General features: G+C 41.9%; 1 protein-coding gene across 5 annotated transcripts in view; it reads right to left on the bottom strand.

Moving 5' to 3' along the window:
* Positions 1-18,608, bottom strand: part of GDPD5 (glycerophosphodiester phosphodiesterase domain containing 5) — a 225,507-nt gene that overhangs the window by 133,231 nt on the left and 73,668 nt on the right. For all 5 annotated transcript variants that reach the window (XM_063432230.1, XM_063432266.1, XM_063432238.1 and 2 more), the window contains exon 2: positions 464-636. In XM_063432230.1, the coding sequence (XP_063288300.1) occupies positions 464-580 (117 nt within the window). In that variant the 5' untranslated portion in view covers positions 581-636. The remainder of the gene's footprint in view (positions 1-463; positions 637-18,608) is intronic.

Raw genomic sequence — 18,608 nt, 5'->3', positions numbered from 1 at the left:
CACACACACGAAAGCCCATTTGATACCTTATTATTTATAAATTAGGGATCCCTTCTCCAACACAATCACTGAATCTAATTATCCGAAAACATCTATGTTGGTTGTTCCCGTTTAAAATACAGAAATGTTACGATTTGTCTCGATTACGCTTAAATAGATCTTTCTCCCCTATTCTCAGATGGGACGATAAAGATGAAATCTATAACATGACATGAATCCAGCATTTAGTGAAGGGGTAGGCAAGATTTGGAACTCTAGATGTTGTGGACTTCATCTCCCGTGAAGCTTTGCCAGTATCACAAGTGGGAGATAAAGACCACAACATCGGGAGTGCCGAAGGTTGCCTATCCTTGGTTTAGTCCACAAGCCTATTAGATCAACGGAGTATCAATGTTCATTTAAAAACATTTTTAAAGATCAAATGCCATTTTCCTAAAACATATAAGTATGCTGTTGAACTGACCTTGGAGGTGTCGTCATGTGATCGCTGGTACCGTTTCCACCGGCAGCCGTAAATTCCGGTCAGACACGACAAACATAACTGTGGTTCATAGTACTGCAATGGTTGGTGTTTTACCATACTCGCTCCGGTGCGTCAGCATTCGGCTATTAAAACTCCATCAGGTCCTTCGCTCCCTGAAAAGCAAATAAAGTCTAATTAAACAAAACCGATGCCGGCAGCAATGACCTACGAGGTTAGCTACAATGTTAAGGAGATGCCGTCATGATAAATAGTCTTTGCACCTTTATAAAGTATTTCGAAAACTGCCTCTAACTCGCACTGATCATTTCGAATGTGTAACTTTTTTTTTTTTTTTTTTTATAAAAATGGAATAAACAATTTGTAGATAATTTAGGGGCATAATAGACACACAGCAGGGAGCTCAGCTTTCCTGCCCAGTGTAAAACAGAGATTAATTCAGAAACATTTGGCTCCAGCTATTACGTTTTTTCCATCTTTGTATTTTTATATTTTTTTTCATCTTTTTATCAGTAAATGTCACTGACTGTTTGTAATTGCTGATACGGTTCAAAGCTGGTTAACTTCACGTGGATACAGATTTTCAAATGGAAATTGAAACCATTTAATAATTATTTTATTCTAGCCTCTTTTACAGGGTCAGTGTAATCATCAAATCCACTTTAGCTTAATGAAGCTGTTTTGGTGTATAGATCATGCCAATGCAGTCTCGCTGCTCAATCCTCTGCCATTTAAGAGGTAAATCTCTTTGTTTAAACAGCCCTAGTCACACAGCCTCCCTACACACTTCCCCAAAAAACACACCTTCCTTCTGGAATCTAGACACAGTCAGGATATTCACCAACGTGTGAATTCAAAGTGAATTTGTGCTTAAATTTTAAATTACCGGTAACTTGGAATTCTCACGTTAGTTTATAGTCCTCACAGTGTTTACGTTAGAAGCTTTTATTTCTTGGTTAACTGCTTTCTAGTGCAAAGTGTGAATTTATATAAAGAAAGAAGAAATCAAATCTTCACAGAAGGAAATGAGAAATCTTCCAAGTTTGCAGCTTTGTCGGAGAAGCCCATTTTGGGACCTGTTCCAGCACAATAGGAGTATTTTATTTTATTCTGATAAATTTGTAAAAGAGCCAGCATTTAATGTTATATAAATATTTTTACTAAATATTTTCTTTTGCAAAAAGTTATTTAAAAAATATATATATTATAGCTTTCATCTGTGTCCGCAATGGTTCTCTTTTGATTGGATGCTGCCCAGCATAAACCAGGAAGTTAGTGCGGAGGAGTAGGAAACGGATCAGGTTAGGTGCAGAACTGGCAGATGACACAGGACTATAGGACAAACACCTACCTGGCTGTCAATGAGAAAGCCAGAGGATTCTTTCCACTTTCAGAGCTACAGAGCTAAATGGAAGCAGCGGGGTTTACTATGCTGGTGCATGCGACCCCTTCTCAATCCGCTGCAAATACATGCATTGCGGGGGAGGAGAGGGAATGTATATAGCTGCAAAAAAAAAAAAAAAGAGGTGTTCCTTAAATAAATAAAAAAAAGTTTTAAAAAGGAATAAAAGCGAACTTTCATTGCTTTAACTTCTTTATTCAAATACATTAAAATTCAGCATGTTTAACCCAAAGTTTCCCATTAAGTGTTATTTTTAATGGTTATTTGCAAAAAAATAAATACAATTGTGACAGTAATACTTAAGAAGATCCCTCTTATTCAGCGAATGACATGATACGAAATAAAACGAAATCCCATAGCAGCACCTCTGCCTGCCAGCACGGACACATAGCGCGGACACAGGGTTTGCAATGTTTTCTAGGTAACACCTAGCATTGGAACGTTGAGGATTGCTAGTACACCTAGTGGACAGGACACCCTTTGGCCCATTAATTCCATTTAAAAATATAACGATGGTCAGGGGTGGACAGCTACTGAAAGTATTATTAATTTCAGCTTATCAGAAGAGGTGAATGGATGAGGAGAACCTTGTAAATTAATTGGGATCCTTGATACGATCTTTAAACTTTTGGTACCCAATCCAGCGCACACTTTTTAGCGAAGTGTGTTTCTGTAAATAAAGCCTTTAGTAAATCACAATCCTCTCGGGCTGTCGGGAAAAGTGATTTGTGCCGCATGGCATTTTCTGCTGTTACAACGTTAGTGTACTGAGATTTGCCCAGTATTGAGTGTTCCTTGCTAGGTCACAGTATTCATGAAACTGTGAGGATGATGACAATAAAAGTCCTAGACGCCCTTGCACCGTCCATACAAGTCTCGGGAGCATTTATTACAGAAATTCGATATATTTATTTATAAAATATTTTACCAGAAAGGTAATTGAGATTTCTCAAATTGTTTAATGTCCTGGCCTAAAAAGCATTGCTACAAGAGGGTACAATATAATATTACAATAAAAAAAAATACAATATATAATAGAAAAAAAAAAAAACACACGTACATAACGTTAACACAGAACAGGTAATAAATCTAGTGAATCATGATTACAGGGGCATTCTGTATTGAGATATGTGGCCATAGATCTCTTAAAAGATTTTAGATTGAATGAAGATTTTGCTGTGTCCGTGAGGTTATTCCATAATTGCGGAAAATGAGGATGCGGTATAAAATATAGAATAAAAATATAGAATACATTTTGCAAAGTAAAAGAAAATTAAACAGAGAATATGATTTTCTTTTCCCATTATAAGTATGTGTGACAATCACTGAACTTTGTAATTTGTATCCTTGTACAGACATCATAAAACTGCAAACTGATTGTCTCCTAATGCCCAGTACTCAAATGTTCTCATTCCTGGAACAATCGCGCCTCATTTCAGGCTGTTAACAAAAAATTGCTCACACCAAAAATCAATGATTTTAATTCCTTTTAACCTCGAGGTCCTGCCTGTTCATTTTTATTTGATCTCTACTGCTTTTCAACCTGAGCCAACCATCTCCCTCATTAAAAAAATTCTCTTTATTATGGGTCTCGTCACAATTTCCTGCACAGTTTTTTTCTCTAATCTTTTAATTGCTTCTATTGAGGCATCATATTTTTATTCCCTTTGTAGACTTTTACACAGCTGATTGCGTCTGGAGAACATTTGATTGCCAGATGACATCAGCAAGCTTCTATTTCTTTCCACTGCTCATTTTATGAAATGAGATGGACTCGAGTTGAGAACGAACCATGGCCGGACACAGGCCAGCATATGTAAGCTCTTGAACTCCAAACGAAGAATCAGTCGGGCATCAAAAGACATGATAGTTTTTCATATCTTAGACATCCCTTGTTATTAACCAGTGAGAATTTGACTTCGAGATTTAGGTTTGGCCGAATTTCCGAACAGTAGTGTGGACTACATCTCATACTCCAAAGAGTCTAGAGTCCCGAAGGTTGGGAACCTACTACCACATTAGTGAGTGAATGTAAGTTGTAGACTCAAAATTCTATGTGGCTCATTTTGAATACACTGCTCAAAAAAATAAAGGGAACACTTAAACAACACAATGTAACTCCAAGTCAATCACACTTCTGTGAAATCAAACTGTCCACTTAGGAAGCAACACTGAGTGACAAGCAATTTTACATGCTGTTGTGCAAATGGGATAGACAACAGGTGGGAATTATAGGCAATTAGCAAGACACCCCCAATAAAGGAGTGGTTCTGCAGGTGGTGACCACAGACCACTTCTCAGGTCCTATGCTTCCTGGTTGATGTTTTGGTCACTTTTGAATGCTGGCCGGGCTTTCACTCTAGTGGTAGCATGAGACGGAGTATACAACCCACACAAGTGGCTCAGGTAGTGCAGCTCATCCAGGATGGCACATCAATGTGAGCTGTGGCAAGAAGGTTTGCTGTGTCTGTCAGCGTAGTGTCCAGAGCATGGAGGCGCTACCAGGAGACAGGCCAGTACATCAGGAAACGTGGAGGAGGCCGTAGAAGGGCAACAACCCAGCAGCAGGACCTCTACCTCTGCCTTTGTGCAAGGAGGAACAGGAGGAGCACTGCCAGAGCCCTGCACAATGACCTCCAGCAGGCCACAAATGTGCATGTGTCTGCCCAAACTGTTAGAAACAGACTCCATGACGGTGGTATGAGGGCCCGACGTCCACAGGTGGGGGTTGTGCTTACAGCCCAACACCGTGCAGGACGTTTGGCATTTGCCAGAGAACACCAAGATTGGAAAATTCGCCACTGGCACCCTGTGCTCTTCACAGATGAAAGTAGGTTCACACTGAGCACATGTGACAGACGTGACAAAGTCTGGAGACGCTGTGGAGAACGTTCTGCTGCCTGCAAAATCCTCCAGCATGACCGGTTTGGCAGTGGGTCAGTAGGCAGTGGGCAGTGGGACAGCCCTGAATGTGCTCGCCAGAGGTAGCCTGACTGCCATTAGGTCTCAAGATGAGATGCTCAGACCCTTTGTGAGACAATATGCTGGTGCAGTTGGCCCTGGGTTCCTCCTAATGCAAGACCTCATGTGGCTAGAGTGTGTCAGCAGTTCCTGCAAGACAAAGGCATTAATGCTATGGACTGGCCCGCCCATTCCCCAGACCGGAATCCAATTGAGCACATCTGGGACATCATGTCTCGCTCCATCCACCAACATCACGTTGCACCACAGACTGTCCAGGAATTGGCAGATGCTTTAATTCAAGTCTGGGAGGAGATCCCTCAGGAGACCATCCGCCACTTCATCAGGACCATGCACAGGCGTTGTAGGGAGGCCACACACACTACTGAGCCTCATTTTGACTTGTTTTAAGGACATTACATCAAAGTTGGATCAGCCTATGGTGTGTTTTTCCATTTTAATTTTGAGTGTGACTCCAAATCCAGACCTCCATGGGTTGAAAAATTTGATTTCCATTTTTTAGTTTGTGTGTGATTTTGTCAGCACATTCAACTTTGTAAAGAACAAAGTATTTCAGAACTATATTTAATTCATTCAGATTTAGGATGTGTTATTTTTGTGTTTCCTTTATTTTTTTGAGCAGTGTATTAAGCTGCTGAAGGACTATAAGTGGACCTCCCTGTCCAAAACAATAGGAACAAAAGCTTTGTCTATTCTTTTTCATGTGCAGGCGCTGCAGAAGGTTTGCGTTGTCAACAGGACTGATCTGGTGATATAATAAGGTTGACATAGAATAAACAGAAACAAACATTCACAAACCATGAATATAATGCTGGAAATAAAGACGTAGGCACCAATGTAACCAGAGGGAGACCACTAAATATCTAAAGTAACAAAGTATCAACACAGAAATAAACTGACTCCAAATAATAATAATTACCGAACTGGCCTTATAAGGCTACTCCCAGTGAGGAGATAAAGTTACTAAACACCTAAGTCTGCAATATTCATTTAGGCTTTGTTAGTCCTGGCCCTTTAATGCATAGGGTGTTCATAAATACACTTAGTACCTAAGCACCAGAAAAAGTGCCAAAGGGAGAAAGGTCACGGTCTAAAAGATTGGCAGCCCTAATAATCAAACGTAGACAGATGGATAAAGTAAAATCAAATAAAGAAAGCCTCTCTCTTTGTCACACTTACTAGATAGGCATAGAAGAAAAGATTTAAATCATAAAATCATAACTAACTCCCATGCCTAAGTGAGGAGATGAAGTGCTAAACACCTAAGTCTGCAATATACATATAGGCTTAATGAGCCTGGCCTTGTAATGCATAGGGTGTTAGTAGATCTCCCCTTAATTCCTGAGCACCGGTAAAAAATGCTAAAGGGAGGAAAGTTACTGTCTAGAGGATCAGCAGCGCTAATAATCAAAAGTAGGACAGATAAAGTAAAGTAGAGAGAGCCTCTCTCCCTGTTAAACTTACTAAATAGGCATAGAAAACAAAAATTGAAAGGAAAAACTTAAATCATAACAAAAACGTGCATCACACAGTGCAGTTTGGTGCCCATGTGTGTGCAAGTTAAAATTGACCCATAGGAAAGAGCCTGACACGCGTTTCGGTGCAGTTTATATTCACCTTCATGAAGAGGAAAAAGGTCGACTGAACATGGACTCCCTTATACCAGAGTACTGCACCCAAAAGGTAATTAGCAACAGCCAATTGGTTTCCTGGACATCTTGAGGGGATGTGTGAGGAGGGGGTGTGACCATCAGATGACTGACGTCATACCTGAAGTATACCCTATTATATATAACAGATGCCCATCACTTGGCTGTCAAAAAAAAAATGTGTTCATTTTTACATTATTGTTATTTATTCAATATGTTATTCTTATTTATTGTTTTTAACATATTCATCGTCGTTATTAAGAGTTACAGAAGGAGCATGAAGGTTTCAATGACTGTCTTTGGTCAGGTTAATCTTTAGTAACGTATACGTCCGGAATGACATCAGTGCCAGGGGCACAGTCTGAGACGGGGGTCGCCCTTGCAAAATTCTCATTTAATATATTGTCTATTCTGCACTATAAAAAAAATAACTCCCCCCACCCCACCCTGGATAACCAGTGTAGATCACACACTTCCCTTTCTTGACAACCATGGATTCACTGGGGCCCCAAGCTGGACCACCAGGGATTTATGGATTTTCTTCCCGAAAAATGTAAGGAGGTGGGAGTTTTTAATTTTAAGATATAATTAGGAAATATGTGGTGGAAGCTTTCCATACATCCTCCTACAGTCAACCACACACACACATCCAAATCAGTTAAACCCCACACGTCCCTTTCAGCCAGTCACACACAGATCACACTCAGCGAGCCACACACATTACACTTTGCCAATACTCCCACACACTTGGGAGTATTCATCAATTCTTGAAACATGCCCCTGTACAGTAAGGCCCCTCAATTAGTTCTTCAAGGCCGGTCAGGCACCATCATATAACACCTACATAGATTAAAGAGTGTTCTCTGTTGAAGATGCATTAAAGAATACTCCCATCTTATCGTCTCTCCCAGTCCTTCCCGTGCTGGGGGCATATCCTCTGTGTTCACGTACAGAAACAGATTGTAATAACATAAGCACTGATTAGTACACTTAGCCTACACATAATGATCTGATTTATTTTTAGGATCACAATATGTACATCACAGTTTCAGTCTTTACACCTTCTGCTGAAAGGCTGTTCCTGGTATTTACAACCCCAGCTACAAAGTAGCAAAGTAAAGTGGCTTCCTGTTACCCAATAGTGTCCACCTGACAAATTTAAATCACGGGATTTTGTTCTTTCCTCCCACATTACATTAGCGGTTACACCTGGCAGCTTCAGAATAAGAAATAAGGAAAAGGTTCAATAAGGATAGGGATGGATTCATTTTGCTGAATTCTTTACACAATGCATAAGGATTATCTTGGTCTCAAAACAAACAACTGTAGTATTTATATCTATACTACTGGTGATAATTTAAAGGGACACTGTAGGCACCCAGACCACCTCAGCTCATTGAAGTGGTCTGAGGGCTGCGTCCCTTTTGCACGTAGTGCTGCAATGTTAAACATTGCAGTTCCAGAGTTGCAGCACTAAGTCTACCCTCGGCATCTGGAATCCAAGCGGACCTTTGGTCCGTTATCTGACGCTGGAGCGTGAGGACCTCCATCGTCAGATTTTTCTCCATCGGAAAGCATTGATTCAAGAGTTATATCGGCGCTGAGATCAGGCAAGTAAATAAAGGTTTTTTTAGCCCTTCATTTTATGCAGGGGGAGGGGAGGGGGGAAGAGTGAAGTTGGAGGCAGGGGGAGCAATATAGTTCCAAGAATGCAGCTTTGTATTCACAACAGTATACCTTTAAAATAGAATATATATATATATATATACACACATACACACCGATATAGATATATATATATATATAGCCTCAGACAACAATAAAAGAAAAGTCAGTCCCTGGATTATCACAAAAAGTCAATGTAATCAGATTTCAACTAACAGGCTCCTCTAATTACTTAGTTGTATGGAGAATAAATAAGAAACGGACGGAGGCTGAAAACTGTCAGTAACTTAAAACATCAATAAATCTATGATGCGTTCTCCGTAGGACTCATTAAAGTGCCTCGTGCTGAGTTTTAGAGCTAATTTGGAATACAATGTTTGTGTGAACCTGTTACAATGCAAGGCATTACCAGCTGAAACAATTACAGCAAAGTCATTAACTTAGTTCCCAGGGCTGTACAGGTAACACATTTATTGCTAATAAACACAGACACTAGTTGATTTTTTTTCCCCCTCTGTATTTATTTTTAAAGGAACACTCCTTGCACCATAACAACTTCATTGAAATTAGGTTATGATGTCAGGAGGACCCAGGCGATCGCAAAATCTCATAAAAACTGTCGATTCAGACACTTTTTCCAAGTGAAAGGAAAACAAACAAAAAAAACATTTAAATGATATTGTCGTCGTGCAACTCGTTTTAACGGGGCTCTGGGTTCTCAGAAAATGTCATACTGACTTTGGCAAGAAACAAAATTGCAAACAGATCAGAAATGTTTAGCTTGTATAGAACATACAGAAATTACCAAGCTTTGGTTCATATTTTGAACAATATAAATAAAATCGGAAGCGCCTGCCAAACTCTTCTCTCTATAGTTGTGCCTACAAAGTCCTTAACGAGATGTGGTTCACCATGGTTTTAATGTACATATAGATCTTTATAACAAGACTGAAGGTGGAAGCCATAATGATGTCAACCACACATTTAAGTAGCCGCCTTGTAAGAGGATAGGAGATTTCCTGCAAACGTCACATTAAGATGACATTAAAGAGTATTAACAAGCCGGCACACACTGGATGTGCTAGGTAGAAAGACAGATGGATATGTAAAGGACTATTCAGGACTATCAGGACAATCGCTACCAATGGAGTTTCTCTCTAGATTAGTTACTGCAAATTGGCATTACATTTAGTCAGAAAAAAAGGAAAAGTGTGTGGATGAATATACTTCTGAACACAGGCTAGCCCGTCTCCAGTTTTTAAAACTCAGTGTTGTCCAGAGATGGACACATTTTTTGCCTTATCCGTGCAGCCTGAGAGGAGGCAAGCTTTGGATCACGAGGAGAGATTTGTTTTTTTGTCAAACCACTCCAAACTAGTATTTACCGGTGTCTGTTATCGCAACAACAGTCTCCGGTAAATGCCCCTTGCTGTTATTATGCTGCCGGTCCAGGTGTTAAAGTAGCACGCAGGCTTTCGTTATATAAATAGTTCTTTCGACCAAAGACAGTTTAAAGACGATTGCTTTATGCAAGTGTAAGCCGGGAGATGCATGAAGAGAGACATCTACTTTTATAGAGATGCACGATAAAATAAAATACACAGCAGATGTATTACATATAACCTTATTCCAAATAAGAAGAAATGATGATTGTTTATAAATTGGAAAAGTTATTTATGAAGGAGAATCCTCAATTAAGGTTTGGCAAAGAAAGGGAGATACACGAGACCATATCCTCAGACAGCCTTAACGTCACTTATCCCCTCCCCCCCCCCCAAAAAAAACCTACTAAATAACTAAATAAACCTTCAACCTCATTCTCTAAATAAGGGTCAGAAATGCATTGGCAGATCATCTGAGGATCATCTGGGGTTTAAAGGATTAACGGGTGTAGGAGTTTGCAGTGACAGAGCAGATCCGAGGTCTCCTAATCTCGCAGACTGATTGAGATACCGGCAAAATACAATCTGCTGCCATTCATTTAAAGACATGATTTGTGTACAATGACAGAAGGGCATTTTAGGGACCCTACGCAGAATAGGATTACTGGGAGATATTGGGAATGTAACCATTGCAGGGCCACAGCTTCGTGATGCTCATTATATTGTCATGAGAAGAAAGCAAATATGTAGGTCAATAATAAAATGGGTGGAAGACAGGATGATAGAACATGTACATTTAGCATCTTCGGATATTTGATTTGCAGTCCGTACATACTTAGCACATTCTCATTTCCCCTATAAGAAAGACAGAGTAAATAAAGCTAACGAGATAGCTAACGAGATAATGCTGGCAGTCAATCAGCTCTTGGAATGTCAAGATTACATCTGTCATTGATTAAGATAAAAAACCTTGGGTTATTTCCCAGTCCCAACTTTGGCTTTCCGTGAATCGGGGTAAGAGAGGACAGGCCAGTGAAGAGAATCGCATCCCTGATGCCGCCCAAAAGGGGCAGATCCACCCAGTATGGATATGGGGGCACTGCCTGGCAATCATTCAGGCCGGCCCTCTGCGAAGATCGGTTTCAGTGCCGCTAGCATAGCGAGCGCATGTGTAGCGAAGCAGTCAAGCTACATTTTTAGGGGACAAATCAAGGACGGCAGGACAGGAACCTAAAATCAGGATGACTGGAATGCCTGTTAATAATTAAACCAGAGATTGTTAGAAATGGGAAAATTTGGCCAAACTAAAACAAATAAAAAAGCTCAGCTTTTTTGTGACCAACAAATTGCAATTACCCAGTAAATTCCCAGCCTAAAAATAAACTTAACTGCAAGGTTCCAAATTTCCACTACATGAATAGGCCATTGTATTTAGAAAAACGAACAGTTCAGTTGGAGAGAATGTTAGACCATTTGCGACTATTACAAAACTAATCAAATAAGCCAAGGACATGTGAAAGTCATCATAAAGGCAAGGCCAGATATTGATTGCCTTCTTTGCATGAGGTTTATACACGTCTGTATTAGTCATTCTGATAACAAACAGTCATTCTGTTTCCTCTGATTTCCTGATACAAGATAGCAGGTGGGGTACAGACTGCCTGCATATTCTAAATTCTTCCCTTTTTTCTCCTGTGTACTGAATGTATTCGGTATTTAGTGGGCCTTAAACAATGTTCTCATTTTACAATACACATTTAAGGAGCTCATTTAATTGAATAAAATAATTGCCTGTTTCCAGCATTTTCTCATGCAATACGATGTAGTGTTTGTACCTGCGCACTTTGTTTAGGGTTTGCAATCCGCAATGAATATCAACACCAATAATATGGTGACATTAACTGGGAGTTAAAATGGTGTCAAGTCAAGCAAGCAAGATATTCAGGACAGCAAGGAACATATATTACACCCGGGGCCGGTGCTTCTTATAGGCCAAGTAGGCAGCCGCGCCGGCCCTGACTTTACGATCAATTTTGAACAGGCCCACGGCTGCCCCTCTATTATGTTGAGTGTGCCGCCGGCCATGTTACAGGGCGCTAGGGAGCACTTACATTGATGCTCACTAGCACCCGGTAGAACACAGATCCACCATCATCCACATTGAAAAAAATCTTAGCATAACATTTATTTGAAGCAAGGGATGCATGGCTAGTGTATAACCATATAACACAGCAAGACTCCTTTGCAGACGAGCTTAAAGGAACTCTATAGGGTCAGGAACACAACCATGTATTCCTGGCCCTATAGTATTAAACTCACCATATAGGTGGCTTGCCCCCACCCTCTCAGCCACCTTAAAATGAATTAAAACTCACCTTATTGCATCAATGCATCTCTATGAGGAAAATTCAGCGTCCCCATGCAGTGTGGAGACTGTGCAGCACTGAGTCAGGAAGCACCTCCAGTAGCCATCTGAGGATTGGCCACTTGGAGGTGTCCTTAGGGGCAATGCAAACACTGCCTTTTCTTAAACACTGCCTTTTCTCGGAAAAGGCAGTGTTTGCATGAAAATGCCTGAAAGGAACTATTATACTCACCAGAACAACTACATTAAGCTATAATTGCTCTGGTGACTATAGTGTCCCTTTAAATACACATTTTTTTTATTTTTCACTTATTCAACTATCCTTTATAAAAAATAAAAAAATATTTTGAAAATAGACAGTATGTAATGTCCTTTATCTTGTAAAATGTCTGAAATTAAAAAAATGAAATTTTATAAAAAATAAATAACAATAATGGTCAAACACCTTGTTGATAGGTATTTGTAAGGACACTGATGGCATTACTGGCAGTGCAGCTTACAAAAATTGTAACAGAATGTAAAAAGAACATGTGCATAATGCCTACATTCAATGAATACAGTTAAATCATATTTCTAAAATAAAATAAAGGTACTGCTAGAAATCTCCTATAGCAATATTTATGAATCTCTGGGCTGCTAATGTAATGCTTACAATGGAATGCTGGAGTCTATTCACTCTTTACCCCACTCCACCCCTCTCCCTGATTGTTGGAATTATATAATCCATTAAAACTTCCTGTACCATTTGAAAGCACGGTATGAGCTTACATTTTCAGAAAACGTACAGGCATTAAATCAGTAACTAGTGGCTTCTAACAGAGAGATTTGTTCAAATGCAGACTGGTAATCATTCCTAGACTATAAATGGAGGTGAGTACGGCATTATTTTATATTGCAAAACACATGAAAATAAAAACGCTTATACTCTATTTTGGTTGTGAAGAGGTTAAATGAGCTTGTAAATAGAGGAGCTTTGTACGGAGTGGGTGAGTGATCACAGTCTTATGATCTGTGTAAGACACTATATACACCTCTTCAATAATGACTGTAATATTACATTTCATGATAATAATGATAAAAAAATAATAGGATTCTACTATAACAAGATGATAAAAGAAATGGTTTGAAAATGCATTTGTTCAACTATTGGGTCATTTGTTCGTACGTCCAAGATATAAATGGACCAGACAATTTTAAAATTAAATAAAACATGAATTTGCTTGATGTATAGAATTCATCCATGCAATTAGCTCATTTATATTTTGTCCCAAGGATTAATCTTATAATTAGTGTCTAACAACAATGTAATAAAGGAATTGACCAACTGTTACATTCCCCATTCCCTAGCAGGTGGAAAAACTGGCTCTTTAAAGCGGCACTGTCATGCCGAACTTACCTTTCCTCAATCTCTTCCTCTTCTCCCCCTCTCTCAGGATCTGTTATTCTTTTCTTCCTGTCTTCTTTAGTTTTCTTTAAAATCATAAGACAAAGTCCCCCCTACCATTCTTAACTAGGGCCCCCACCCACCGCTCAGGGGTGGGGGGCTGAGGGGAGGACAGAAGCCCCCCTCTTTTTTTAGGGCCCCCACCCACCGCTCAGGGGTGGGGGCCCGGGGGAGGAGGACTGTAGGCCCCCCCCCTTACTGCTTTTTAGGGCCCCCACCCGCCGCTCAGGGGTGGGGGCCGGGGGGGACCCTCCTCTCTTTATGTAGGGCCCCACCCACCGCCCCCACCCGCCGCTCAGGGGTGGGAGCCTGGGGGGGGGGAAGACTGTTGGTCCCCCCCCTCATTATCTTCATGGCCCCCACCCGCCGCTCAGGGTAGGGGAGGGGGGGGGGGGAGGACAATAGGTCCGCCCCCCCTTATTGTAATTTATGTAATTTTTTTCTACAGTGAGCAGCCACAGACTGTTTAGTAGACATGCCCCTACACGCGGTATAGCGAGTAGGGGCGTTCGGGAGATTGTAATCTCCCTTGTGCTATTATGGGGGTCATATTGACCCCCATAGAGTGAGGGGGGGACACGGGGGGCTAATGAAGTGGTGGGGAGCAGTGCACCCTGACGCTTCTATCTGTACATATTACAAGGAGGGAGCTGGGTGCCGGTAGCTCCCTCCTTGTAATAAAACGAACGAGCAAACGAACACTGATACTCAGTGTTAGTTTGTTCGTCTGATTTTTTCTATTCATTCATTCGTCTGTCTGATGAATGAATGAATAGATGAAATTCCCATTCGCATGTCCAGGTGTTTCACTGGGCATGTGCGGGAATCTCACAGTCTGTGTAGTGTGGGCAGATGACGTGTCCCACAGGGACTTCACCTACCCACACAAAGATGGCGGCGCCCTGAATATAGATCGAGGCAGAAAATAAAGATAAAAAAATAGGTAATATGGGGGGCTATGGGGCATTTGGAGGCGACTAGGGGGTCAATTGGATGTAGTGGAGGCGGGAGGGGGGTTAAAAAAAACCAAAACGGGATTCGGCATGACAGTGCCGCTTTAAGTAACATGGAGATGACCTTTATCGGGTCCATCTATTCCCCTCACACACTGCCAGCATTTAAAGGATGGTTAGTGGAAGTTGCTGGCAGTCTAGCTATCAGTAGAATATGTGTAAATGGTTAAATGGACACTATATGCACCCAGACCACTTTAGCTCATTAAAGTGGTCTGGATGCAGTGTTCCTATTGCACTTAGTGCACAATGTTAAACATTGCAGTTCCAGAGAAAGTGCAATATTTACATTGCAGCACTAAGTCTGCCTCCAGTGGCTGTCTACCAGAGAAAGTGCAATGTTTACGTTGCAGCACTAAGTCTGCCTCCAGTGGCTGTCTACCAAAGAAAGTGCAATGTTTACATTGCAGCACTAAGTCTGCCTACAGTGGCTGTCTACCAAAGAAAGTGCAATGTTTACGTTGCAGCACTAAGTCTGCATCCAGTGGCTGTCTACCAGAGAAAGTGCAATGTTTACATTGCAGCACTAAGTCTGCCTCCAGTGGCGGTCTACCAGAGAAAGTACAATATTTACATTGCAGCACTAAGTCTGCCTCTAATGGCTGTCTACCAGAGAAAGTGCAATGTTTACATTGCAGCACTAAGTCTGCCTCCAGTGGCAGTCTACCAGAGAAAGTACAATATTTACATTGCAGCACTAAGTCTGCCTCTAGTGGCTGTCTACCAGAAAAAGTGCAATGTTTACATTGCAGCACTAAGTCTGCCTCCAGTGGCTGTCTACCAGAGAAAGTGCAATGTTTACATTGCAGCACTAAGTCTGCCTCCAGTAGCGGTCTACCAGAGAAAGTACAATATTTACATTGCAGCACTAAGTCTGCCTCTAGTGGTTGTCTACCAGAGAAAGTGCAATGTTTACATTGCAGCACTAAGTCTGCCTCCAGTGGCAGTCTACCAGAGAAAGTGCAATATTTACATTGCAGCACTAAGTCTGCCTCCAGTGGCAGTCTACCAGAGAAAGTGCAATATTTACATTGCAGCACTAAGTCTGCGCCCAGTGGCTGTCTACCAGAGAAAGTGCAATGTTTACATTGCAGCACTAAGTCTGCCTCCAGTGGCGGTCTACAAGAGAAAGTGCAATGTTTACATTGCAGCACTAAGTCTGCCTCCAGTGGCTGTCTACAAGAGAAAGTGCAATGTTTACATTGCAGCACTAAGTCTGCCTCCAGTGGCTGTCTACAAGAGAAAGTGCAATGTTTACATTGCAGCACTAAGTCTGCCTCCAGTGGCGGTCTACCAGAGAAAGTGCAATATTTACATTGCAGCACTAAGTCTGCCTCCAGTGGCTGTCTACCAGAGAAAGTGCAATATTTACATTGCAGCACTAAGTCTGCCTACAGTGGCTGTCTACCGGAGAAAGTGCAAAGTTTACATTGCAGGACTAAGTCTGCCTCCAGTGGCGGTCTACCGGAGAAAGTGCAATATTTACATTGCAGCACTAAGTCTGGCTCCAGTGGCTGTCTACCAGAGAAAGTACAATATTTACATTGCAGCACTAAGTCTGCCTCCAGTGTCGGTCTACCAGAGAAAGTGCAATATTTACATTGCAGCACTAAGTCTGGCTCCAGTGGCTGTCTACCAGATAAAATGCAATATTTACATTGCAGCACTAAGTCTGCCTCCAGTGGCAGTCTACCAGAGAAAGTGCAATATTTACATTGCAGCACTAAGTCTGCCTCCAGTGGTGGTCTACCAGAGAAAGTGCAATGTTTACATTGCAGCACTGTCTGCCTCCAGTGGCTATCTACCAGAGAAAGTGCAATGTTTACATTGCAGCACTAAGTCTGCCTCCAGTGGCGGTCTACCAGAGAAAGTGCAATATTTACATTGCAGCACTAAGTCTGCCTCCAGTGGCTGTCTACCAGAGAAAGTGCAATGTTTACATTGCAGCACTAAGTCTGCGTCCAGTGGCGGTCTACCAGAGAAAGTGCAATATTTACATTGCAGCACTAAGTCTGCGCCCAGTGGCTGTCTACCAGAGAAAGTGCAATGTTTACATTGCAGCACTAAGTCTGCCTCCAGTGGCGGTCTACCAGAGAAAGTGCAATGTTTACATTGCAGGACTAAGTCTGCCTCCAGTGGCGGTCTACCGGAGAAAGTGCAATATTTACATTGCAGCACTAAGTCTGCCTCCAGTGGCGGTCTACAAGAGAAAGTGCAATGTTTACATTGCAGCACTAAGTCTGCCTCCAGTGGCGGTCTACCAGAGAAAGTGCAATATTTACATTGCAGCACTAAGTCTGCCTCCAGTGGCTGTCTACCAGAGAAAGTGCAATGTTTACATTGCAGCACTAAGTCTGCCTACAGTGGCTGTCTACCGGAGAAAGTGCAATGTTTACATTGCAGGACTAAGTCTGCCTCCAGTGGCGGTCTACCGGAGAAAGTGCAATATTTACATTGCAGCACTAAGTCTGGCTCCAGTGGCTGTCTACCAGAGAAAGTACAATATTTACATTGCAGCACTAAGTCTGCCTCCAGTGTCGGTCTACCAGAGAAAGTGCAATATTTACATTGCAGCACTAAGTCTGGCTCCAGTGGCTGTCTACCAGAGAAAGTGCAATATTTACATTGCAGCACTAAGTCTGCCTCCAGTGGTGGTCTACCAGAGAAAGTGCAATGTTGACATTGCAGCACTAAGTCTGCCTCCAGTGGCTGTCTACCAGAGAAAGTGCAATGTTTACATTGCAGCACTAAGTCTGCCTACAGTGGCTGTCTACCAGAGAAAGTGCAATGTTTACATTGCAGCACTAAGTCTGCCTACAGTGGCTGTCTACCGGAGAAAGTGCAATGTTTACATTGCAGGACTAAGTCTGCCTCCAGTGGCGGTCTACCGGAGAAAGTGCAATATTTACATTGCAGCACTAAGTCTGGCTCCAGTGGCTGTCTACCAGAGAAAGTACAATATTTACATTGCAGCACTAAGTCTGCCTCCAGTGTCGGTCTACCAGACAGCCACTAGAAGTCTTCCTGGATCGAAACGAAACTTTGGTCCGGTATAACCGATGTTGGACATCCTCACGCTCTGCATGAGGACACCTATTGTCCGATTTTTCCTCATAGGAAAGATTCATTTCCTATGGGGTGTGCTAATGCACGTGCAGTACTTGTCACGCATGCACATTGGCACCCGCTCATCGCGGGACGGAGGAATGGGCAAAATGTAGACCAAGCGCCGAGGGACATCTGCGCTTGGATAAGGTAAGTTTTTAACCCTTTATTTACCAGGAGGAGCTATAGTGCCAGGAACACAGCTTTGTATTGCTGACACTATAGTATCCCTTTTATTTGGTTAATTAATCTTTGATTAAATGCAACTTGACATGATCCTAGGTTTTTCATATTATTTCAGAGGTTTTAACCCATTCAGCCCAGTGGTAGGGGGACCCTGAGGGTGGGGAGGGACCTAAGGATTATATAGTGCCAGGAAAACGAGTTTGTTTTCCTGACACTATAGTGATCCTTTAACTTGGGCTTGGTCAACACATCTACAAAGAATTATAGTAGCTTCCTGTATTTCTACATTCACAGGGATAATTCTTGGTAGCTCAATGGTAACTGTACTGAAGATGCCAAGGATCCAGATGCTCTGTTATTTCTATACTTTACAAAAATAATTGTAAATCCAAAGAAAAGAATCTGCAAACCGAGGACATTTCATACCTGTCAGGGTACCTGAAGTCTCTACCTCGGAGGAGGTTAGACTTCCCGACGGCCGTTCTCTCAGGGGGGCTGATTCATCCAATCCTCACAGCTCTCTTAGTCATTCCCACGCCGGCCGCGATAGCCCCGCTTCCTTTTATGACACGACGCTCAGGAGCCGACGTCATGACGGCAATCACATCCCGACCTGTCAATCTAGTTCGGAACAACGAATCAGGGCTTGGCAAGGGCGGAGTCATCAATTAGAGAACCAGGGTATAAAAGAGGGATGTGTGTAATGGTTCATTGCCCTGTCGTGGTTCTAGCTTGTCTGGTTCCTCAGTGCTCTTATGTCTATTGTTCTATTTGGTTTTGACTCGGCTTGTACTATCGTTCCTGTTTACCTCTGGTGTCCTTTGACCTCGGCTTGTCTCTCGCTTACCTGTTCTCTCGGTCCCTCGACTTCGGCTTGTCTCTGACCATTCTTTGCTTTCTCCTTACGTTAGTCCGGCCATTCTAAGGTCCGGTA

The sequence above is a fragment of the Pelobates fuscus genome, chromosome 1 (assembly GCF_036172605.1).
Source record: "Pelobates fuscus isolate aPelFus1 chromosome 1, aPelFus1.pri, whole genome shotgun sequence".
Lineage (NCBI taxonomy): Eukaryota > Metazoa > Chordata > Amphibia > Anura > Pelobatidae > Pelobates > Pelobates fuscus.
Note: the sequence above shows the minus strand (reverse complement) of the source record. Positions and strands in the feature narration are given on the sequence as shown.